Source organism: Trachurus trachurus (assembly GCF_905171665.1).
Source record: "Trachurus trachurus genome assembly, chromosome: 23".
NCBI lineage: Eukaryota > Metazoa > Chordata > Actinopteri > Carangiformes > Carangidae > Trachurus > Trachurus trachurus.
The window spans coordinates 9415810-9439031 of NC_139912.1; the positions used below are offsets into that span (position 1 = coordinate 9415810).

The 23222-nt window shown below is 41.7% G+C and overlaps 4 protein-coding genes across 4 annotated transcripts; 1 reads left to right on the forward strand and 3 right to left on the reverse strand.

Moving 5' to 3' along the window:
- Window positions 1-2862: 2862 nt before the first annotated feature.
- Window positions 2863-3954, reverse strand: LOC311006874 (tetraspanin-7-like; the record flags this gene model as incomplete). The annotated part of the gene is made up of 1 exon (XM_083999877.1): window positions 2863-3954. The coding sequence occupies one exon, from the start codon at window positions 3952-3954 to the stop codon at window positions 2863-2865; it is 1092 nt and encodes a 363-aa protein (XP_083856003.1).
- A 2437-nt stretch (window positions 3955-6391) lies between these two features.
- Window positions 6392-11823, reverse strand: LOC311006540 (uncharacterized protein; the record flags this gene model as incomplete). The annotated part of the gene is made up of 9 exons (XM_083999386.1): window positions 11692-11823; window positions 10940-11142; window positions 10752-10853; window positions 10568-10663; window positions 10382-10492; window positions 10187-10298; window positions 8697-9492; window positions 8011-8057; window positions 6392-7920 (listed from the first exon to the last, which is right to left on the reverse strand). Exons 1-9 carry the CDS (start codon window positions 11723-11725, stop codon window positions 6392-6394), a joined length of 3030 nt encoding a protein of 1009 aa, XP_083855512.1. The 5' UTR covers window positions 11726-11823.
- An 802-nt stretch (window positions 11824-12625) lies between these two features.
- washc3 (WASH complex subunit 3) lies at window positions 12626-17289 on the forward strand. Its single transcript, XM_083999116.1, has 7 exons — window positions 12626-12821; window positions 13494-13592; window positions 13682-13747; window positions 13847-14008; window positions 15021-15137; window positions 15604-15668; window positions 15766-17289. The coding sequence occupies exons 1-7, from the start codon at window positions 12771-12773 to the stop codon at window positions 15863-15865; spliced, it is 660 nt and encodes a 219-aa protein (XP_083855242.1). The 5' UTR covers window positions 12626-12770; the 3' UTR covers window positions 15866-17289.
- A 276-nt stretch (window positions 17290-17565) lies between these two features.
- dram1 (DNA-damage regulated autophagy modulator 1) lies at window positions 17566-21767 on the reverse strand. Its single transcript, XM_083999115.1, has 7 exons — window positions 21425-21767; window positions 20280-20347; window positions 19888-20021; window positions 19610-19787; window positions 19317-19375; window positions 18871-18963; window positions 17566-18766 (listed from the first exon to the last, which is right to left on the reverse strand). The coding sequence occupies exons 1-7, from the start codon at window positions 21553-21555 to the stop codon at window positions 18710-18712; spliced, it is 720 nt and encodes a 239-aa protein (XP_083855241.1). The 5' UTR covers window positions 21556-21767; the 3' UTR covers window positions 17566-18709.
- Window positions 21768-23222: the final 1455 nt, after the last annotated feature.

Sequence of the window (23222 nt, forward strand, 5' to 3'; positions counted from 1 at the left end):
GGACATGTAATCAGACAGCATCCGCAAGCCTTGTCGGAGTATAATGTAGGCTAATCAATACCATAATTAGGTCATGAAAATTGTTTAGAGGCCACAGCCCAAAGCACTGATCATCACAGCATCGATGTATGTAGGTTTTAAGGCAAACGTTGTGATAAATGTTTAAAAAAAACAAACACTTCATGTTAGCTATCCGGTTCAAGCAAAGGATATAGTTCATGATTTTCTGCTCCATAAACTAATCAATGCTGTGTCATGCTGTTGTGGTTCATCATGCACAGCAGTGTGGCTGTATCTGTTGTCGCCCCTTCAAGGGCAGATGTAATCACCGTTGTCTCAGGTGGTGGCAGAAATGAGATGTCATTCAGATAGCTGTAATTCAGACCTGCCAGGCCAGAGGTCTTATACGAGGATCGACCACTCCCAGCGCTGAGAATTTACCACTCTGGCACACGTCCACGGCCTTTCTCATAAAATTAAAACCCCTGACACACTTCTATGGTGTTTAAAATGCAAGTGGCGGCTTCATACGCCTGGCATCTGTCACATTATTTCTACAGAAAAGAGAGAAAAAAAAACCTTGCATCAAAAAAATTCTCTTCACAAGATCTCTGAGTCACACATTTATTATAGATATGCCTTCACCTCGCTGTGCTGCATGTTGTTTGAACCAATTACACTACATCACCATTAGATTACCATTACATAAGGATGATGTTGCCATTTATAGCTACATATTTAATATATTCAAGGCCAGCGACCTTCACATGGCCATTCCCAGTGTGGAATCAATATCATATCCTGTGATCAGGCAACGATTTTTAGTTTATTGTTGACAGATATAGCTTACAGGTTCAGTCATGCTTGTGTCCGCTGTTGGTTATTATTAGAATGGATTATACATTATTGAATGTGCAATATGTCATACATTGTAATTACAGGAGCAATAAAAATGCCTATCCAGAATAGGAAAGGTGAGATGCTGAAGCTAGAAGGGAGGTCAATGCTAGGCTAGTAATCTCAAAACACAGATAACAAGCTCACACACACAAAACAAAACAAAACAACACATTTCACATTTATCAAAGTAACAGTTTGTAACAGTGACCATTTGGTATGTACACTTATTTTCTTTTTTCCCCCCACAAGAGGTAGATGAACAGATCTCTTGTTTCGAAGTAAAATTTAAAACTACAGCCACTAGACTGTTAGCTTAAAGCATAACACTGGAAACAAATAAAAACAGCTAAGCATGACAAGGATTAAAAGAAAGAAAGAAAGAAAGAAAGAAAGAAAGAAAGAAAGAAAGAAAGAAAGAACCCTCCACTTCCTGCATATTTGCCAACCTAACCTAAACTAACTGATTGCTAGCTCCTCCTTGCTCCAACTTAATACCAAACATATTCTAGAAATGTTGAACCCTTTTTTTTTTTTTGATTAAGTTTAAGTTTGATGTTGAATGCTCGATTTGGGCAACAAATTGAATTGAAGGCATCAGCCTTACTAGTCCTCACTGAACTAGTATGACCGATGCGTTGCGAACTGATGAAGCCCCTTGGATTAGAGGCTAAATGTCTTCTTAGAAAAAAATACAAGTCCAATTGCCTTCCATTCAATTTGTTGCCCAGAGATAAACATGGCCTGGATGAATGAGAATATGCATAGACTTGTCGAATGCTAAGATACTAAAAAGAAATTGCTAATATCTGGTCGAGGCTTCTACCAACTGTTTCATGCTGCTGGTTGCACAATGTCTGCTGCGGTCAAGCCAATGCAACCAAGCATTGTAGAAGCATAGCTTAGTTGTAGTGCTAATCATAAAATTTAGTGCTGTAAGATAAATTTGTGCTTCAGAACATACAAACTCTAGCAACAGAGTTGCAGCTTGTTGGGTGACAGTATTGAGCCATTTCCTAAAGCACCATTCTAACACAGTGTAGTCTTTGTCATGGAAAAATAACGTTGATATGAACATCTGTTGAACACAGCCAGACTAAAACAAAAGTGGAAACCTGCTGGTGAACATTCCTGTGCATTCAGTGGTGAAATTTATGACATGAGGTAACTCGCGGAAAAATCCAATACAAAAGCTGATAGACTGTAAATAATTAATCACATTCTACACAGTGAAGTTCATCAAATCATGCCATTGTTTATATATTTCTGGAAATTATACAGCAAAAAAGAAAATAAAGGAAAGCATCGATCATTCTCTGCTACCATATTAGACAGTCTATCCAATCTAACCCCACATATGATCTAACACGTTCTCTTGTTTGGAATCGAAACAGACAGAAAACTAAATTGCACCTCTTCTACCCAAACATAGTATACATATAGGTATATATACATTTAAATTGGGTAGAAAAGAGTCAGGCAAACAGTGAGTGTCAAAGAATTGCAAAGTGTGAGGAGTTTCTGGTTGAATTCCCTTTTATATCAATGATATCCTTGAAGTTCCTCAGTATAGAAACAAAGGAGCTGCCATTGCTGTGGATAGGCAGTTAAGGTGTAAATCAGAAATAAAGCCAATTCTGTGCCTTTTGCAGACAGGAATCCTCAATCCATCCTCAATTTTGTATGTTCATTGGCTATTTACCTTTGAGTTACCATCAACAAACAGTTGATGGTTTTTTGAAGTGGTTGTTGTGTTGATAATTTAACTAGTTTTTATGTACCATCCAATATTTGGGAGTGCACTAACAGATGACTTAACTGTTGGACAATAAATGGGACTTCAACTTGTAGCACCAAAACCTTCCCAAACTCTGCAACTCTTATCGATTTGCTAATTCAGGGCATTGTTCATCACCAATCTTAACCATCTACAAACTGGTCAACCCATTGGTTCGGAGTTGACCATTAATGTGCCACTACGCGGCGACGTTGTCTTGGCGCTAGTTTGTTGGCCAACAGACAAGCCAAGGCAATGCCTCCGATCTGGGTGAAGGCTAATCCCAACACGGTGGCAGCGATGTGGAAGACGTTGTCGTTGACCAAACTGAAGACTTTGCGGAAGCAGCCGTGTGGATGGATCCCCGCGGCAGTTACCCCTTCGTTATCGTCGGACAGAAGAGGCCGATTCTTGCAACCCTTGCGCCTGACGCAGCAGCTGTCGGGCAGGGACACCGAAGTACCGTTCTCGGAGGGAAAGAAGGTCATGTGTTGGATTGCCCAATCTGAAGAGAGCCAGTCACGCCAGCCCTCAGCTCCACAACACTCCAGGGCCCTCTGCAAGCTGTCTAGGGCATCGGCACGGCCTTCGTCTTCTGTGTAGCCTGCCACCGCTCGCTGTAAACCACTGCGAAACCCTCCGGCGATATCTTCACGATAGAAGAGGCCGGAGAGTCCCGCTGCCAAACCGGCTATGAGTGCGGCAAGTTGAAAGAACCCATAAGCTCTTAGCACGCATGGCAGGTTTGCAGCCACCCCGAGACAACCCAGGAAGCCCCAGGCAGTGACGGCGGCGCCCGTGGACAGCAGGATGAGTGGGGCATTGGGGTAACGATTGGCGGACAACAGCATGTAGTCCGCCAGCGAGATCTGAGCCCACACGCCCAGGGTGAAGAGGGCCAAGCCGGCTGCCCAGAAGAGGCAGCTGAAAGCCAGGAGCCCCAGGCGCAGGAGGTGCATGACTCCCACCGGGCGGCAGCAAGGTGGGGCAATGACACCCACAGGTGGAGGGGCAGGGGGCGCCAGGGAGGCCTCTGAGCCGACGGACAGGGACAGTCGCTGGTGCTGGAGGTGGAGCTGCTCCTCCTGCTCCTGGTACGGCGACAGCAGGTAGCCGGGGATGGCGGAGGGTCGTCGAGGAAGAGGCGGGGGAGAGAGCAGGTCCAGACCCCGCGGAGAGGACAGTCTTCGCACGGCTAGCTGCTCTCGCTCCCAGTCCAACGCTCGTCTGCTGGGACTCGGTCGAGCTGACAACGAGTCGTAGGGCAGTGGGGAGCTCATCGTCCCGGCTTCTGCTTTATCTACTCCCCCCACTCTCTCTCTCTTTTACCCACTCCCCCTCTCTTTTCTTTCCTCTATAACTGCCTTCACTCTCTTCCTCCTGCAACACACAGTCTCCCTCCCACCTCTTTATGACTGGTTATTAATCCACCACCAACACGACCAACGGCGACTGGACTGTAAATCTTGCTGATGGGTATTGCTCCGTGCCGTTATCTGCATCCACAGCCCCCTTGTTTCCACCCTATTTCTCTGTTTATTTTGGGGGTTCTTTCCACCTGCATGGTCACCGGCTCTCAGAATCCCTTCGCTGATAGTCACATCCCGACATCTGCTTGCTCGCTCGCTTGCTGCCGCCCCTCGCTCTGGTCAAGGCGAGAGGTGAAGACGGTGGGATGGAGTGTGAGTCACTCCATGCACACCCTCTCTCGGCGTGGAGGGGACTTCCGTCTGTGTTCAACTTTGGCCCAAAAAACATTTTTCTGCCTTTACAATTTATGATATTAATACAAATTAAAAAAAGAAAGACTGCATTTTTTTTTGTAGCTGTCAGTTACAATGATTACTTTTGGGTTGCCAGGCTATAAAAGTACTTTTGCGTCATCTTTATACGTCCAACTGCAGGACATTATGTTTCTTATTGATAGATAACCCGGAAATTGTTCTGATATGGATTATTTGAGCACTTCTGAAAAGGATCTGTGGAGAATTTGGACTAGAATCAATTGATAAATTCACAGCCCTTTTATTTATTTTCATACATAAGATGTATAAACTATGTATTAAAATCTTCAGACATAATAAATTATGAACTTTTCTTGATGAATTATTAACATTTATAAATACACGACACAAAGAATTTACAGCAGACAAAGGAAATACAATTTGTCAAGCACAACCTGGCAACACAAAATTGTCTGGCTGGCGTATTAACCATAAATAAAGTTAGTTATTACAAATTCTTCATAAGGACTCACATTTACAGTCAGTGTTTGTTAGTATTTCTATAATGTTTACTCATTTAACATGGATTTGGCCACATTTTATTCACCATATTTTAGGTTGCCTCTAGAACTGCACTTTTTTTTTAACTAACAGTTGAAAATATTGAGAAACATAAGCGATGCCAAAAATAGAAAACCAATTTGAAACCCGTGAAAAGCCCCATTAGACGGCACTCTGTGTGTGTGTCCCCTGTGTGGAACAATGCAGCCAGTTTTATCCTGGTGATTCCTGCTCGCTGCCGGCTTCCCTCCCATCAACCCCTCTGCCCAATCGGAGCTAATTAAAGGCCTCTTGGTTAATTAACCACACACAAATGGCGCTTCTTTTATATGGACAGCTATAACAGTGACATAATAACAGCGAGGGGAATACCCAGAAACATGTTGATGGTGTGGGAAGAGGAAGAAAGACTGTGCAGAGCTGCCACTGCTGTCTCATCCTGCAGCTTAAAATCTGTTTCTATTTGTTTGAAGTGCAGAAAATGTATCTGATTGACAACAACAGCGAGCAGGATGATGACGACCACAGTCGCCAGGAGGTCTGCGGAGGAAATGAGTTTATGTTTATGATGTTTATAGTTAATCTTTTGCTCTGTAACTGTCGGCTCAGAGTCGTTTGGTTTTTATGTGCTCTCTGGACAGAAATGAAGGGAATACATAATTCAAAGACACCTGAGACACAGCTCCAGTAGAAACAGAAGTGTAAAGCAGTGGAGGTGTGTGGAAACCACTTTTCTGTTTTTGTACAGAAACAGTGGTCGACTCGGATAAAAGCAACATTTAAAAGCGTTTTTTTTTCTGGTTTCAAGTGCTTGTTTATCGCCTTATGAACGCTCATGTGACTGTCATATTGGGAAACGCTGCCTTAGAGAAATTCCTATGGAAACACTGGCCTCAGCAAAGACTTCAGCCATGATAAAAAATTTGTTTTATCTTTGTATTTTAAAGTGGTGCGTCTCAAATCTCATAAGTGATTCAATTGAAATTGTCTGTGTACGTTGACACATCACAGTGACAACATATAGAAAGAAACAGTCAGTATGTAAAGTGAAAATCTATTTAATGAATTCTTTTTTCACTAGTGGTTTCCAGTTAAAGCAAACTATCGTAAACATAATTTAATTTCTGAGTTGCAACTTTAAAGCAAAGTGGAACTGAGACAGTAGAGCTGACATATAAACTTTGATATGTCAAAAGTCATTAGTGTTGAACATTATCTTGAAGGTTGAAGGATTCAACAGCAACAAACTCCCCTTGTCCACTCACTGTGGATCAACGTTTCTCTCCTCATCTTAATAAAATATATTATCTTCTAATCAGAACTTGTTAAATCTGATAAAGGTAAACATCAAAACTTAAAAGATTCAGAAATAATGTCTGTTATTTTTTTATAATTCTTCTAATTTAGCCACAGAATTTGTCTCTGTTGATGTTCAGGTATTTGTTTCAATAGGCTGTGTGGAGTCCTCCGACTGTGCAGCTCCTCCCTCCTCCCTGTGCGTCTCCATGTGTTCCTGCAGCTTGGCCTTGGATGTGAACGTCTTCATGCACTGCTCGCAGCACGGCCTGCGCAACTTCTGCCCCGAGTGGCTGCGTTTGTGTCGCGCCAGCTCCGACGAGCTCCTAAACTTGAGTTGGCAGACGTTGCAGACGTACGGCCTCTCCCCCGTGTGGATCCTCCGGTGCTGCTGGGCCTCGGTGAGCGTGAGGAACGACTTCTCGCAGTGTCCGCAGGGGAACGGCCTCTCTCCTGTGTGGATGAGGTTGTGTCTGGTCAGCGCGTGCGGTTTGGCGAAGCCCTTCCCGCAGTAGGTGCAGGGGTACGGCCGCGCGCCCATGTGGGTGACGATGTGCTCCTGCTGGGTTTTCTTGCTCTTGAAACGCTTGTCGCACTGCGGGCAGGAGTAGGGCCTGTCGTCCACGTGTGACGTGTGGTGTTTCGACAGCTCTCCCTGAGACAGGAAACCCTTCCCGCACTGGGAGCAGAGGAACGGTTTCTCCCCGGTGTGCATCCGTTCATGCCTGGCCAGTACCGGCACCAGCGTGAACCTCTTTGGGCAGTGGGAGCACTGGAACGGCCGCTCGCCCGTGTGCACGCGGAGGTGTTTCATGAGCATGAAGTGGAGCGAGAACTTCCTGTTGCACTGGTTGCACTGATGCGGACGCTCCCCCGTGTGAGTGGACAGGTGCCTCTTCACGTCAGACCTTCGCGTGAACGTCTTCTCGCACTGCGGGCACTTGAACTGAGGCTTCCCTCGGTGGATCTGCCGGTGCTGGGAGCGCGCGAGCAGGGAGTCGAAGCCTTCGCCGCACTTCTGGCAGATGTAGCGTTTGGCGGAGACGTGGGACTTCTTGTGCTCGAGCAGCTCGGAGGAAGTGGCGAAGCTCCGGGTGCAGATGGAGCAGAGCTGCGGCGGCCCCGACTCCTTCGAGTGAGACCTCTTGTGGTGGACGGTCAACGAGCGGAGGTTGGTGAAGGAGCATTTGCACAGCTGGCAGGGGAAGGCGATGGCCACGCCGCGGTGCTTGCTCTCGTGCTTGGCCAGATCCCACGAGTGCTGGAAGGTTCGGTCGCACTGCGAGCAGTGAAACGGTCTCTCCCCGGTGTGCGTGAGCTGGTGCCTCCTGACGTCCGACGTCCGCGTGAAGGTCTTACCGCACGTTTCACACGTGGGGACCTTCTGTTTGCCGTGCGACTGAGACTGAGCACCGACTTTGCTTTGATCGTCGTCGGGTGATTCTTCTTTGCTCTGCTCTGCGTTCCCCTGAGGGAGGAGCTTAATGGATGTAAATATTTCATCGGTGCTGCAGGGAGAAGGCGTAAACTTGTCTTTTGAGAGAGTCCTGTACACTTCAGTTTGAATGCTCTGCATGTGGAAGTGAGAAGGGCTGTTTTCATCGGAGATGTGGAAGGGACACTGTGAGCAGGTGAAGATGATGGAGGTTGTGTCATTAGGACCACCTGCAAACAAACAAAAAAAGACAGGGGTGTGAGTAAAACATGTGGATGTCACTAAAAGAAATGTGTCTCCTCTTTATGTCAACATATTACCTTTGACTGCGATCACAGAGGAGGCAACTGACTCTTCAGCTTTGCTCCTGGGGAAATAAAAACACAGTTGGAAATTATATTGATTAACAAGAGGACATCAACAGAAGAAGCAGCAAATATTCTTTTTATTCTTAATTTTAGAATTAATTTTAAATGTTTATGTTATTGTTTGTTTTTAAAGCTTTAAACGGATCAGCTCCACAATACATTTCTGACTTCCTAAAGCTTCCCTCCTCGTCCCAAAGAGTAGACATTTTTTGTGGCGGCTCCTAAACTGTTGAATGAGCTACCATTAGAAATAAAGACGTCCCCTGACCCTACCTACTTTTAAATCATGTCTTAAAACTTACTTTTATTCCTTGGCTTTTAACTCAGCATGAGAGTTCTTGTTTGTCTTTTTATTATCATTTTATTGTATTTTTAATCTGTTTTGCTTATTTTATTCCTTTTTATTCTTATTTTTACATTTATTCATTCCTTTTTATTCTTTTTAAATTATTATCTTTTTATCTTGATTTTTTAATCCTCATTATGTTTTCTTACCATTTTGGGCTCTATGTCTTTTATGTAAATCACTGTGCAGGACCTTGGTAACCTTTTGTGTTTTGAAAATGTGCTATATAAATAAAGTGGATCGGATTGGATTGGACTGGATGAGTAGCTATAGTGTAAATGGTTTTTCGTACGTTTTTGGTTCCTCTGTCGTTTCCTTTAATGATCTCTTGAATTTATGGATTTCCTGCCAGTTATGTGGAGTCTTCATCTGTAGACGAGAGGATCTGCGGGTGTTCGCCGTGCAGGCGGGCTGTTGTGTTTCAGGAACGGGAGCTTCACTGGAGACATCCGTCATCTCTTCGTGGCCAGAGAGGGATTCGTGGTCGTCCCTCTGTTCTGTACACGAGGAGCTGTTACTGTTTTCTGTGCCTGCAGCTTTGTCCGTCACCTCTTCAGTGGTTTCTCCTCTGTCATCAGTTTGGTCGCTTGTTTCGTGCGTTTCATTTGTTTTTCCATCATCATCGCCATGTCCTGATGCACACTCATCGTTTAGGGAAGAATCGGGGCTCTTTCCCGTCACCACGTCCTGACCGAGGCTCTCCTTCCTCAGCGCAAAGGTTTTCGTCAGGGTCTCCAGAGCTTTAGCCACATCCACAGTTTCACTCGTTTCCTCTGCTCTCAAGCTGCCGGTCTCCTCGCCGTCGACACTTTCTGCACTCACAGCCACAATCTCCTCCTCGTAGAAATCCGTGTGAACCTGAACTTCGGCCGACTCGATCACCTCCTCGTTCACTTCAGATACTCCGACCTCCACCTCAGTGTAAACAGCCACGACACTGTACTGGTCCGCGCCGACAAAAGTCACAGGGTTTAAGACGTTGGCATAGTTGTGGATCGCTTCCAGTCCAACGGAGATGTTTGTCTTTTGCGAGGGAGGAATGGATAACGCAGACATGATGCAGCTGCCAATCGTGGATGAGGGTCCACCTGTAAAAACACAAGGAGTCACTGAAGCTGGCAAGACCTAAGGAAGGATGACTCAACACCTTCAGACCGTTAATGGGATAGTTCAACATTTTGGCAAATTGGCCCATTGTCATAATCCCTATAGTTTTAGCAGTAGGTTCGTTACCTTTAATTGTCGGTGCAAGCTACTTTAACTAACAGCGGAGCAGAGCCGTGAGCTGCTCAGAGCTACGCTATGGAGGCTAATGGGATTTCTTGGTTTCCCTCATCAAACTCATCAATCCAACAACTGCAAAAAGCTCTCATGGACAAGTTGTGACCTGCACATTCATCACGCTATGAGATAATAACATAACGTTACGAGACTGAGTTGTTTTCAAGGTAAATTCATGCAAAACCACTGATGCGCTTTCCTGTCGGGGCAGTTTTTCGGCAAGCAGTCTCTGCATTTGCCAGGAACGTTATTATCTCATAGCGTGGTGAATGTGCAGGTCACAACTTGTCCACCAGAGCATTTTGGTTTGTTCTAAAAATAGCTTGCACCGACAATTAGAGGTAACGAACCGACTCCTAAAACTATAGGGATTATGGCAATTGGCCAATTTGTCAAAATCTTTGAGCACAGGGCTGTAATTAATCACTAGTTAACTGACATAAATTGAATGTTATGAACCCAAGTTTATTTTCGGTTGTTCAACGGTTCAGCTCTACTTACAAGGCGTTTTCAGGAGTCCTGAACTCTTGTAGTGCTCAAAGATCAAGTTCAGCTCTTCAGGCTGGACACATTCCTCCAGAACAGATGGGGCTGTGCTGAGCCAGGCTGATGTCTGTAATCAAAGCACAGCTGTTCACATGTTTTTCTAGAAGGTAAAATAACCTGAAATATTTGTATGTAGTACTGACTGAATACCTGTTTAAGATCTGGAACTGGCAGCAGCTTCTCCAGTTTTGAGAGCAACTCCCACAATAACACATTCAGAGCAGCATCATATTGTTGCCCATATTCCATTGGGAATACTTCCTATAATAGAAAATTAAATCAGTTTATTTTAGCATATAGTAGAGCTAAGAAATTAATAATTAAAATGTGTCTGACCTGGAAGAAGTACGCTCTCTCAATCGGATCTTTCAGCAGGCTCTGAACAAGTGCAATGAATGTGGATTCTGTCGCTTTCACCTCTGCATCCCTGTACTGACACAGATTCGTTTTATATCATTAAAAGAGGCCAGATTGCATCATGATTTAGTTTGGAGGAATGGTGTATTTTCAATGTACTTACATCTGTGTTTGCAGAACTTATAGGGAGTTTGTCCAAATAGCTCTGGATCACTTGAGTATCAACAGAACCTCGGGCCGAGCCTTTACACAGCTCCAGGATCAACTGCAATATGAACATAATTAATTAGTTAGTTAATAACTGCAAAAGTAACATATTTTATTGTGATAGATAGCAGGGGTCCTTCTCACCCTTCCTCTTAGACCCAGAATAAGCTGTGCTCTCTGTCTGTGGTTGATCAGTCCCGGGACGGCCTCTGTGACCATGAGCACAAACTCCTGGATCTTCTCATAGTTCATCACATCTTTCTGCTTCGCCAGCTGCCACACAGCAGCAGACAGCAGCTGCAGCGGAGGCACCAGGAGGCGAAGAGACGACAGAGGCAGGCCTGGGTCTGAAACATACAGTACAGTAACATGTGTGATTTCAGAGATGGACAACAGAGGGAAGCAGTGAGCTTTTAATTCAGACAGAGAGCAAACTTCAGAAATAAACACAGCAACAGATATTTAATTTGAACCATTTAAAAACTGTATTTAAATTAGATTTTTCACATTAAATTTATAGCAGATGCAATATTTTATGAAAACAAACAAATGTCGGCCACCTGACAAATCTATATTCTGTTCCCTATGTGTAAAGTACAAATCTCATACCTAAGAACCCGTCTAATTACTGGAATATAATTATTTTGAGTTTTAATTTTTCAACTTGACACAGCATCTGAAACTATGCATTTAATCAACTAACAAAGGGATATCATACCTGACTATGACAAAAAAGAGGTCCGATGGTTTCAAGTTGATTTCTAAAGCACTGGCCCTAGTCTGACAGCTGACATGTTTCACGTTTCCTTTAAATAGACGGGCCCCGCTAACTGTCCCACCACCATAAACTTAGTCTTATTCAACTTGAAGCTAAACCAAAACATAAAAATACAAACCGTTCAACTTCTCTGTTGACCCAGGGACCTCCATTGGTGAAATACGACTCCCTTAGTCTTGCAGAAGAAACATTAAATGACAAATGTTGGATTTAGCGGCTAGCATGCGCTGTTAGCACGCAAACACCCGCTTCCTCAAGTCTGCGACTGCGTTTCCTCTTTTCAAAATAAAAGTCTGGGAACTGCACTGTGCTATGATGAAAACGTAAAATTTATGTTTGGTTCCCATACACGACATTTAAAATTGTATAAATATATATAATCTAGAAAGTATGAACTTTCACATCACCCTTTATAATAGCGTACTACGGACACAGAAAACAGCAAAGTTAGCCCATTAAACACGATATAAAGAACATTTAGTTCCACTTTACTGTTGCATGTGTCTAGCTGTCTGTTTTTTTTTGTTTTGTTTACGTGACCTTTATCTTTCTTCATTAAATGCAATAATTAAAATCTAAAGAGCCAACCAAACGTGTTTGCAGAACTTATGGGAGTTTGTTCATTAAAATCTAAAGAGCCAACCAAACGTGTAATCACCTTTAATGTCCTAACTGCATGCTTCTAATGTACTGATCTGTCTTAACATATATTAGTACTAGTAATGTGTTGTAATATTGTATGTGTTTATGCTATTTCCTACTTAAAATGTATTCTAACCTTTTGTACTGTATTGTAACACCAACCTGCCTGGAGGACTCCAGATGGAAATTAGCCCACGGGCTACAATCTGGCACATTTACAGGTACTACGGTACATGTTTTATTAATGTGCATTGTCCTGACTTCTAGATAAATAAATTACAAAATTACAAAAATAAAGCAGTCAACACAAACCCGTCCAAAACTTTATACCGGATGTTGTTGTTTTCCAGACTTCAAAATAAAAGTTTCGACTGCTTGCGGAAGCGGAGGTGACGTCATGACGTAACCCCCCACAGCCCAGAGTCACATGAATCGTCTCACATAGCAAATGTTATTCTTTTATTGTAGGCTACCGGTTTTTGTCGTTTTTGTTGTTGAAAACTCTCGCTTGTGGAAGTGAAACTGTGAGTTTAACGTTAAAAAAAAAAACTCAACATGGACGAGGACGGGCTGCCAATCGTGGGCTCTGGAGTTGACCTGACCAAGGTTTGTGTTTTAGCTGTTAGCTCACAGCAACGATACTTTACCTGTTGAGGAAATAAGAATAAAAACGGGTTATAGCAAAGCTGCAAGACAGACAATTGTCATGATTATAATGTGTCTGCAAAAACCACATGGCTGTAATGAAAGCAGCAGTCGGTCGGTTGATTAACACTCGCACATTTCAACCCTGGAGAAACTTTGATCAGCTGACAGCACGACAGAGATGTTTCTCTTGAATTTTCCTAATAAATGTGTCACTTGCAAATTCATTTCCTTATTATAGCTGTCTGTGAACACAGTGGACACTTTCATGAAAGATCACATGTCTATTTTACTCTAGAGCTATAGATAAATAAAGCGACTTCTTCAAATAACCTAAATGACAAGATGTTTATCTGACCATGAAAAGCAGATCCTCATTTTCTTGAACATTGTCTGAAAAGTGACTGAAAATATTGTTACTTATCCCTCTCAATCGAGTTTAACATATTATTCCAACCATAGTTTAATGTTAACAATTCAGTGCATGTTATGTCTTCATAGTATTTGATAAGTCAGGATATCGTAGTAGGTGTAGTGGGAGTGGTGAGAGTCATTGCATGATTGAGATGGTGTGAATTGCTTCATTTCCTGCTCTTCCTGTGACTAGAATAACTCTCGTTGTGTCTCCTGCAGGTTCCTGCCATTCAGCAGAGAAGAATAGTTGCCTATCTCAATCAATTCGTTGTGCACACAGTTCGGTTTCTCAACCGCTTCTCCACAGTCTGCGAAGAGGTTTGTGCTGTCCACCTTTACTTCCTTAATTCCTCCTTCACATGTCAGTCACACCACCAACGATTTTTTGTCACACTTCTTTCCCACAGAAACTTGCCAACATATCTTTGCGCATACAGCAGATTGAAACCACTCTGTGCATTTTGGAAGCCAAGGTGAGTTGTTGAGCCTATAAACACATGAGTGTATGGCTTAATCTGCATGTTATGTCCTCACTCTCCTCCTTATCTTTAATATTGTTGTGCTCTGAGCAGCTGTCGTCCATCCCTGGGCTGGAAGACGTCACAATAGATGGAATTAATCAGCAGCAACCTGCGCAGGCGAATGGACCCACTGCAGCCGCTGAGAGCCAAACAGGTGGACCAGCACCACCACCAGCAGCAGCAGCAGCAGCAGCGACTCTGCCTCCACCAGAGGTAAATGCACCAACATTCATGGAAAACTAATTTTTGTTTATTTAGTCGGGAAAATGCATATTAATAGACAGTGAGTGCAAGAGTACCCACTGTAAATACACCGGATTTAGCACATGTGCTAAATTACATCCGTAGTCCCCAAAACAATACAACAATTAACATAAAAAGTCCATAAAGACAGAGGACCAGTAGATAACAGAATAAGTACATTTACATAGTTACAGGAGGGTTGGACATGATTCTTTGAATTGTAAAAAAATATATATATAATCTGTACAGTTGCAATTAACATGATTCATTGAAATATAAAAATATAAACAGTACGTATCTATACAAACATATAATGTTGCTCAACTGTGGAACTGCCAAAAGCCACAATGGGTTTTTAAAAATTAGACATTTTTTAGTTCAAAAGTCTTGTAGGAAATAAAATAATTGCCACTCTAATGTCTGAAGCTTGAGCCAGTAGGTGATTATTTTAGCTTTGCATATAAGACTGGAAACAGCTCAATTAGCCAGAAGCTCACAGACTAACACATTTATATCCCCATGGTACAGTAAGTCACTGCACCCGTGGGAAATGCTTTCAAAACATAACTCTAGACAAAACCACAACTTGTGGTTTTTTTTTCCTAATGTTTGCAGAAAAAATAAACAAGATACAACAAGATAGTCTGTTATTACTAGGGACTCTATAGATGCATTTTTGAGCATTTTAAATGAACTAGACTGCCCTTATCCAACTTATATGCTATATAAGTGAGGCTAATCAGCTCGTATGTGTAGTCTCATAATTGGCACAAAAAAGTCAGACTTAAAATAGTTTTATGAAAATAGGAAAAAAACACAATTACAGTGAACGGTAGATACATTGATAGTGATACTGTTCACTGCAACATCAAAGTAAAAACACTGTGAAATGCTGAGCACAGCACCACATCTGACATCTAATACCATGTAAACCACGTGTTACTTCCCACCGCGTCAATAATTTGAACGTTTCATCCTGCAGACGACTCGGGCGACACCGGAAGCTGCACCGATGCAGAAAGCAGAAGAAGCTGCAGAGAACGTCATGACAGTGGCCAAGGACCCGCGATACGCCAGATATCTGAAGATGGTTCAAGTGGTGAGTTTACAATAACACCTGCATAGGTATTGTGAGTATGCAAAGCAATGTGTTTATCTTAAAGGGATAGTTCAACATTTTGGCAAATTGGCCCATTGCCATAATCCCTATAGTTTTAGGAGTAGGTTTGTTACCTTTAATTGTCGGTGCAAGCTATTTTTAGAATGGTGGAGCAGAGCCGTGAGCTGCTCAGAGCTACGCTACGGAGGCTAATGGGCTAATTTCTTGGTTTCCCTCATCAAACTCAACATGCATGCATTTGCCTGGAACGTTATTAACAAGAAATTCCAAGAAATCCCATGCCTCCGTAGCGTACTGTAGCTCTGAGCAGCTCAGCCGTTTAAAAATTACTCGCACTGACAATTAAAGGTAACGAACCTACTCCTGAAACTATAGGGATTATGGCAATGGGCCAATTTGCCAAAAATGTTGAACTATCCCTTTAATAACCATTATTCTGTAACAGGGAGTTCCAGTTATGGCCATAAGGAATAAAATGGTCCTGGAGGGTCTGGACCCCAATCTGCTTGAGTGAGTTAAAGTAACATAAATGAATGTTTCTGCGTTTGATTTGAAACAAAGCAACAAAACTAATTTATTAACTTCTTCCCCTCATCGCTGATCACAGCACACCGGACGCCCCAGTTCCCGACGGAGTGACGGGAAGCGCAGATGATCCAGATGTTGCGGCCACCAGCTCCGACAGCGAATCGTCTTTCAGTGACTGACGTCCTCCTCCTCAACACAAAGCTTCCTGCAGAGGCCCTCCATCAGTAGCAGAAGTTATCGGAGCTCCTTTTGGCCTTTTTTCTGGGAGGGGGACACGTTGGCAGTGTGCCTGTGAAGACGTGCCAGTGCAAGAAGGTGCACGTGTTGGTGCCTGACACAGAAAACCTACTGTACCTAAGAGCGATTGTAGTTTCAGTCTGAATGAGCTGAAATGCTTCTCTTGTTGGTCAGTCAGACCTCTTTGAGTTTAGATGATGGACATTATTGATTATTCTTTTACAAAAAGCAGGGAATAATTTCCCCTGTTATGTCAGAGCAGGTTGTTTCTCTACAAAGGTGTTCTGTAGTCGACACTACATTACATCATCATTTGGAAGTTGTATTTCCAGATAAAGTGGGAGAAAAACACGACAATGATCTTGTTCTATTTATCACAAACCTGCTTAGTGACTCTAACAGCCTGGTTGGCATCAATCAAAACAGGCTGAAAAGTAACAGGAAATCTCATTAGCATTTTTAGCTGCCAATCTGGATGCTTGAATGATCAGTTTCTCTGTTTTAAACAGCCACATATTACAGGATAAAATGTGTTTTCCTGTTTTTCTTTGTCTTATTCAAGTGACCTGTTGGAGGAGAGACGACTACAGTAGATCTACTGTTCATGTGACACAGTTGGCAACTTTGGAAAGTATTCAGATTCAGATTCAGACCAGTATTTGCACTTTATTGTACCATTAATTTAAAGTTAAATGGATTACTTGTATCTTTTACTCATTAATCTACACACAACCACAAGTAGAAATGTAAAAAAAGAAGAAGAAAATCCCCAAATGAAATCTGAATACTTTCTGAAGCAGCTTTAAGTGTGTTTTGTTTTAGTCAATAATTAATCAATACTAATCTCTAGCTGAGCTCTTCTTTGGGTACTCCCATACTGAACATTTTTTTCATTGTCATGCATCTTAATCGTGTAGTTTTAATGCCAAGAGAATCAGTTCATTGCACAATAATCTCTGTGAGAGTGATAAACACCAATTTGTTAAAAAGAAAAAAAAAAGTTTGTGGGAACATTCCTGAAAATGTCAAGTAGTCAAGTAGAGAAATGGTGCTACGAACGCTTGAGCACAAACTAGATTTATCGTCTTCGGAAAGATTTCTATGAATGAACATTACACCATAGTGATTGTGAAGAAGTGAGAGTGGAGAAGTCTGGAAAAGCACTTTGTTGGCGACAGCAAGACTTGTTGGATGTGTGAGTTTGCCTGTAATAAACATTCATATGATTTACTTTTTTTTTTTTAAAGTGCATCTTTATTATTCAGCTCAGCAGTTATAATCTGTGCAGCTCATTATATCACAAGCAAAAATGCAAAGTGATTGAGTAATAAAAACAAATCAAAACAAAAAACACACATTTCCCTTGTAAATACAGCATCTGTAGTGACAAAATTCGCCGGTTTTCATGTGACCTCCAGTCAGTCCACTTATACTTTAGAGCACAGCGTCTTTCTTTGCAGCACTTACAGTCTAGAAAGCATCTAAACAAGGATCCAGCAGCCAATACTCAGTTTAATATCCCAGTCAATACAAGAGCCAACGCTTCTGATCACACTAGCTTGACTTTCTTTACTTCCAGTCATTTCATATCAATTTCAATTATTAATCCCATAATCACAGTTTTGGCTTCAGTCCTTGTACCTTTTTAATTTTTAATTTTTTTTTTTTTAAAGCTCCTAGTCATACAAAATGTCAGTGCAAATTTGCAACAGTGCTGACAGTGGTTACTAAAGTAATGCTTCATAATACATAGAAATAGCTGCATTTATCTCAGATTAGTGCATTTTAGACGTACAAACAATGGATAATTGCCAAACGAAGCAGGGTAAGATTAAAAAAAATTCAGTTTATGATTGAGCTGCCTAAGACTCGTCTCCATTAATGTGTGCAGAGAGGAAGAGATACAGTACATTTGGTGGTAAAAAAAAAAGAGGAAAGAAAAGCAGCAAAGCTAAGGCCAAGCACAGGAAGCTATAACCTCGTCAACTACTGTAACTGTACTGAGAAAACTAATTATCTAAGTAAACTAATTCCCTACAACTGAGTAGCCTGCTTCCCACGGACCGAGCTGAGACAAAGACGTCCATAGATGCAGTGTAGTACCTTATAGCAGTACCACCTGATTCCATTTAACATGAGGGGTGCACGGTTAATAAACTACCACAACCAAACCTCTGACATGGAGCATCCGTGGAAAGAGTATAGCTACAGAGATGCAGGAAAAAGCTTTAAAATAATACAAAACATCTTCTGTTAATCAACCGGCAGCATTTAAATAATAATCCCATGTGAAGCAATATGGATAAAATAAGCACTTTGATACAGTACTGACCACATTCCCTCCACAGCAGGGAAGGAAACTAGTCTTTAGTTTGACTGATTTTCAGTTGGAGGCACATGCTTTAGAAATCATGTGGTCACTGTGTGATGAACTTCTCTTATTAGCAGTCACAGGTCTGACAGGATGTGTCACGCTGGTGGTGTGGGTGCAAAGTGCAAAGTGAAGTTTGACGACACACAGGTGGCGATAAGGACACTTGTATAATGATTTGTGAATGTTTAAAAAGTATAAAAGATACAGGGAGTGGTCAGTTTCCTTTTTTTTTTTCATAACACTACGTCTATAACAGCCTGTTGTATAAAATGTATAAATAGCAATATAAAAAGTACCCACAAAAGACATTCAGTCAGGTGACACATAATACAGGACGGCAATAAAAAAAGGAGTTGAAACGCCTCACAGAAACAAATCTAACTCCAACAATACTGGTTCACTCAAAGTCCTACTAGTGGGCGATCAAAGGCGAGACCTCAAGCTCTGTGGTCACTTGTATGGTGAACATCTGCAGGACATAAAAAAAGAAGAGAGATAAGAAACATCTACCGGCAACAATACAAACAAAAAGAGCAAATCCTCAGTTTAATGGTCTGATATGATGATACTCACTTTGAAATCATCGATGTAAGTGAGGAAGAATAAGACGAAGCTGAAGGCAACAACCCACTCACAGACAGCGCTGGCTAGATGGAAGGGATAGTCCTGTAAGAGATAATTATAGGGAGAGTCAGTATCAATATCATCATGATTTAACAGTATTTTCTAGATTAATAATAATAATAATGATGATAAATTTTATTTGTAAGCGCTTTTACAAATGCTCAAAGACACTTTACACTTAGAAAATCATAAAATGAGAGTGAAATACAATTAAAAACAGCAATAAAACAGTATAAAACACACAAAATTATATATTAAAAGCAATCTCCATCATAATTATCCTACAGCCAAAGATGACGTCTAACTAACATATCAGTCAAGAACCATAAAACATTCAGTTTCATCCTTTAACTCTCACAGCAAAGGGAACGAAACTAAATAGACAGTGCTCTTACCTGGTCTCCACTGTCTCTGTGCAGTTCAGTTTGTTTCACAAAACCCGCACAGATGACAGCTGAATTATCCACTAAGGAAAATGTTGTTTCAACACTTTAAAACATGTTAGAGGTGATGTATCACATGTCTTTTTTATGAAATGAAACTAATGATCATGTTGCAATCATAAAGCATGAATTACAAGTTCCTGGTTGTAAAAGCATTATGCACACATGGAAACAAAGGGCGTATTGACTTTTTGTTTTTGAATTTCCACAGCTGTGTAAAAAAAATGTCCGGGGTGAAAGGATACAGGGGAATAACGCCAACGCAGCGAGGACGGAGATGGCTGTTCGTACTCGACACAGGCACAAGGAGGATGCGAAGGGATAGGTGTGATAGGATAGCACAGACTGGAGGATTATGTACAAGACGCCGGATATGAAGAACAGCAGAGCTCCTAGATCATGAACTTGCACGACGGTGGTCTCCTGTAAACACAGAGCAGAGCAGAAACATTTGCTGTTAAAACACTGCAATCATGTCATATTCATCATAAGATAGAAGATGTAGCCTATATTCAAGACGAACCTGGAAAGTTGCAACAATGCACATGCTGAAACAGGAGAGCAGCCCCAGAACCAGAGCGACCTTATTCAGACACACGCTTCTCTCGGGGCTCAGCTTGTCCACAAACTTGTACCGGGCATATATGGTGTAGATTCCTGTGCAGAGGTCAAAATTATATATAATTATATACAGTATATGTTTTTTTAAATAAAAGATCCCTCATTGCATCCCGAGCCATAAATTCCGCTTTCATTTTCTTGAAAAGCGGAAGTGTGACAAACATCTCTGGTGCCTTTGGTTCCTCCCAGGAGAAAAAACCCAAGCATTGCTCAAGAAGTGGATAAAGTTGAAACTGTAAAGGGAAGGGGAGGGGCGGTGGTGGTGGTGTTGGTGTTTGTGGTGGAGGGAAATACCTGCACATGCAGAGACGAATGTCATCAGACCAAATATGCAGCTCTCTGGGGGGTTTGCACCTGTATCACTGAGAAGAAAGAAGAAACATTATTATTATTATAGGCTATTATATATGTTGGAGCTATTTGTTATCTTTGTCATATTTATTTTGTTATTTTTTGTTGTTTAGTTTGAGGAATACACCTTTACTTTGCTTATAATATTTAGATTTGTTTGAGTTAATTTGAATATTTATCAATGATATACGATATATGATTATACTGTAGGTTTTGATATTTTTGAGTTTTTTGATAATTGACATTGAGGACAAGTGGCCACTACAATATAGAACAGCTGACCGAGCTGACTTTTTTGCCTCCAAAACATGATTTTGTTTCATAATGTGCATGAAATATGCAGATGGTTGCTCTGAGCACAGTCAGATGAAGTGAGTCCTCCTGTTTTTATCCACTTCTAAGTTTAATATTTGGTAGCCCATGAGTCCATCTTTTGCAGCAGTTACAGCAGCACATTTCTCTGGAGAGCTTCAATAATGTTATCCCCTCTTGCCTTCTTCTATTCATGCCAAAGGTTTTCCTTTGACTGTATAATAGATCTGTCCAGGTTATATTTCAAACTCGCCCCAAGGAATATGATCGTGTGACATTTACAGTAAAAAAGGCCTAGCTTGTGTTTTGTAAGGAAAATGACCTGAATCTTCTCACGATTGCTCTATTATGCAGCATAATTATGATTTATGGCCAGCTCAACAAAAACAACTAACTTTTTAAATAGGCAAAGTGTTATAATATAATAATCATTTTGGCCACCACGGTAAATAGGCCTATGTGTAAAAACTTCTCACAGTTATAAATATGAAAGTATTTTGAAAGGCAGAAGTGAAAAGCAGCTTGAGGTCTCCTGTGTCAGCAGCTGTGTTAGTGCAGCTGCAGATTAGGTACCAGCTCCGTTTCCGCGGAGGAGGAAAACGAAACTAAACTTTGGTACTTCGACCCAACTCTAAAAATCACTTCACAACCAAAAAACAGCAAAAACAAAACAAGAATCTAGCGTTTGTTAATAAAAATCGGACCTGTAGCCTATTTGAGATAAAAGTGAGACTTTCATTAGTTTCTTATTTTAGACTTGTGTGCGCAAATCTTACCTTATGTATGGAAAGATCAAATCGACATCTTTTCTGAAGATCGCGATCAGGTAGGAGGTGATGAAGGTGCTGGCCGACCAGACGACCAGGAAAGCCGGCAGAAAGCACAGTCCCTGCGTGAACCACCACATCTCAGCAGAGGTTGGACGCGGAACTTGCAGCAGAAATCGCCGTCGCACCGATCAAACTGAGCGCACAGATCCATACAACAAGAGACTGCACGGTAACAATGCGACGGGTACTAAATAGTCTGTGGTCTGTGAAGTCTAACACCGACAGTCACATGGTGGGGAGTGAACAAGACTGAACTTGGCCTCTTGACATCAGACTGATACAGTTTACAGTAACCTCTTCCCGAAAACGACTCCCTGTGGGCTGGACCGTCTTACGCAAATTATACTACTACCCGTTTATCCAGCTGCCCTTCTCCAGTCCTTCCTCTCTCTTTTTGTCCTTATAAAAAAAAAAAAACAGAACCCCAGTGGCTGTCAGTACCAGGAACAACAGAGGAAGTCTTCACGTGACAGCACATAGGCCAATTTAAACACAATACATTGTCAGGAAACAAAACACTTGAACTGCCATATAGCCTATGATGCAGTTGTTTTCTACAGAATAAAAGTGGTGGGGGGAGGAAGTGCTGGGAAGAGAGAGCAATTCTTGCAATAGCCTATGAGCAATTACACGAAATATAGCACATGTGAAATGTGCCAGATTTGAGGTTATATGACCCCTGACTGGGGTCACGAAAAAGGTTTGTCTGTTGGCACCGTGTTTGTCCAAAGGTCGCTCATTAATTTCATACTGTGGGGTCCCTGAGACCCTAAAGCATCTAGGTAGGCATTACCCACTGAGATATCCAGCTGGATGTGTTGTATCCTCAGCTTCACCATACTATTATATAATCTTATTACACTTCCTGGTAGTGATAGTGACACAATATGCAATACATAGTGATTGCAGCAAATACTTTTAACATGTATTCATTACACAATAAGCTCCTTTCCCACATATCTCATTGATCAAACAGCAAAATATTAGGTCTGAGTGTGGGATTCAAACTTCAAGCTCTCAATCCAAAATCAGTGTACTTACCCACTGAGCAACCTAGCTGGATAAGTTGAGCCCTTTTGGTCCACCATACTAGTATATTTCTTAAAAACGACCCGTTATTACTTGACCATTCCACTTCAGACTGATAGTACTTGACCTCAGGATGACACTCAGAAAAAAACCAGGTCAATCTGATGTGGAATTTCAGAATAAAAGCCCTATGAACTTTCATATTTGACTGTATTCTGTCTACATTAAGATTCATATTTCTTAAAAACTACTCGTTATTACTCCACCGTTCCACTTCAGACTGATAGTACTAGACCCCAGGATGACACTCAGAAAAAACCAGGTCAATCTGATGTGGAATTTCAGAATAAAAGCCCATTGAAGCTTTAAATTTGACTGGCCTCTATGTACAGTAGGATTCTTTTTTTTTTTTTTTTATAAACTACCCGTTATTACTCAACCATTCCACTTAAGACTGATAGTACCAGACCTCAGGATGACACATAAAAAAATCTCTGGTTAAAAATCTGGAGAATTTACTGGAAAACTCAAAAAAGGCAGATGTTTCCAAACAACAGTTCTCACAGATTTGCTTCTATCAGGCAGCTAAACCACATCCTCTACAGTTTTTGTTTTTTACGATCGCTATGACCCATTTTCAATACAGGTAACACTTTTTCCAAAACTCTTCATACAGTTACCACAACATCAGCCTGTGTGGGCTAATTACTGTAAC

Bases quoted from the DNA above. Each gene is read 5' to 3' on its own strand.
- washc3 (XM_083999116.1), top strand. From the start codon at position 12,771: ATGGACGAGGACGGGCTGCCAATCGTGGGCTCTGGAGTTGACCTGACC. The intron at 13,593-13,681 runs GTTTGTGCTGTC...TCTTTCCCACAG, and splicing joins TCTCCACAGTCTGCGAAGAG to AAACTTGCCAACATATCTTT. The intron at 14,009-15,020 runs GTAAATGCACCA...TTCATCCTGCAG, and splicing joins CGACTCTGCCTCCACCAGAG to ACGACTCGGGCGACACCGGA.
- dram1 (XM_083999115.1), bottom strand. From the start codon at position 21,555: ATGTGGTGGTTCACGCAGGGACTGTGCTTTCTGCCGGCTTTCCTGGTC. The intron at 20,022-20,279 runs GTATTTCCCTCC...ACCTCTGCACAG, and splicing joins ATTCGTCTCTGCATGTGCAG to GAATCTACACCATATATGCC. The intron at 19,376-19,609 runs GTATCCTTTCAC...TGGATAATTCAG, and splicing joins TGCGTTGGCGTTATTCCCCT to CTGTCATCTGTGCGGGTTTT.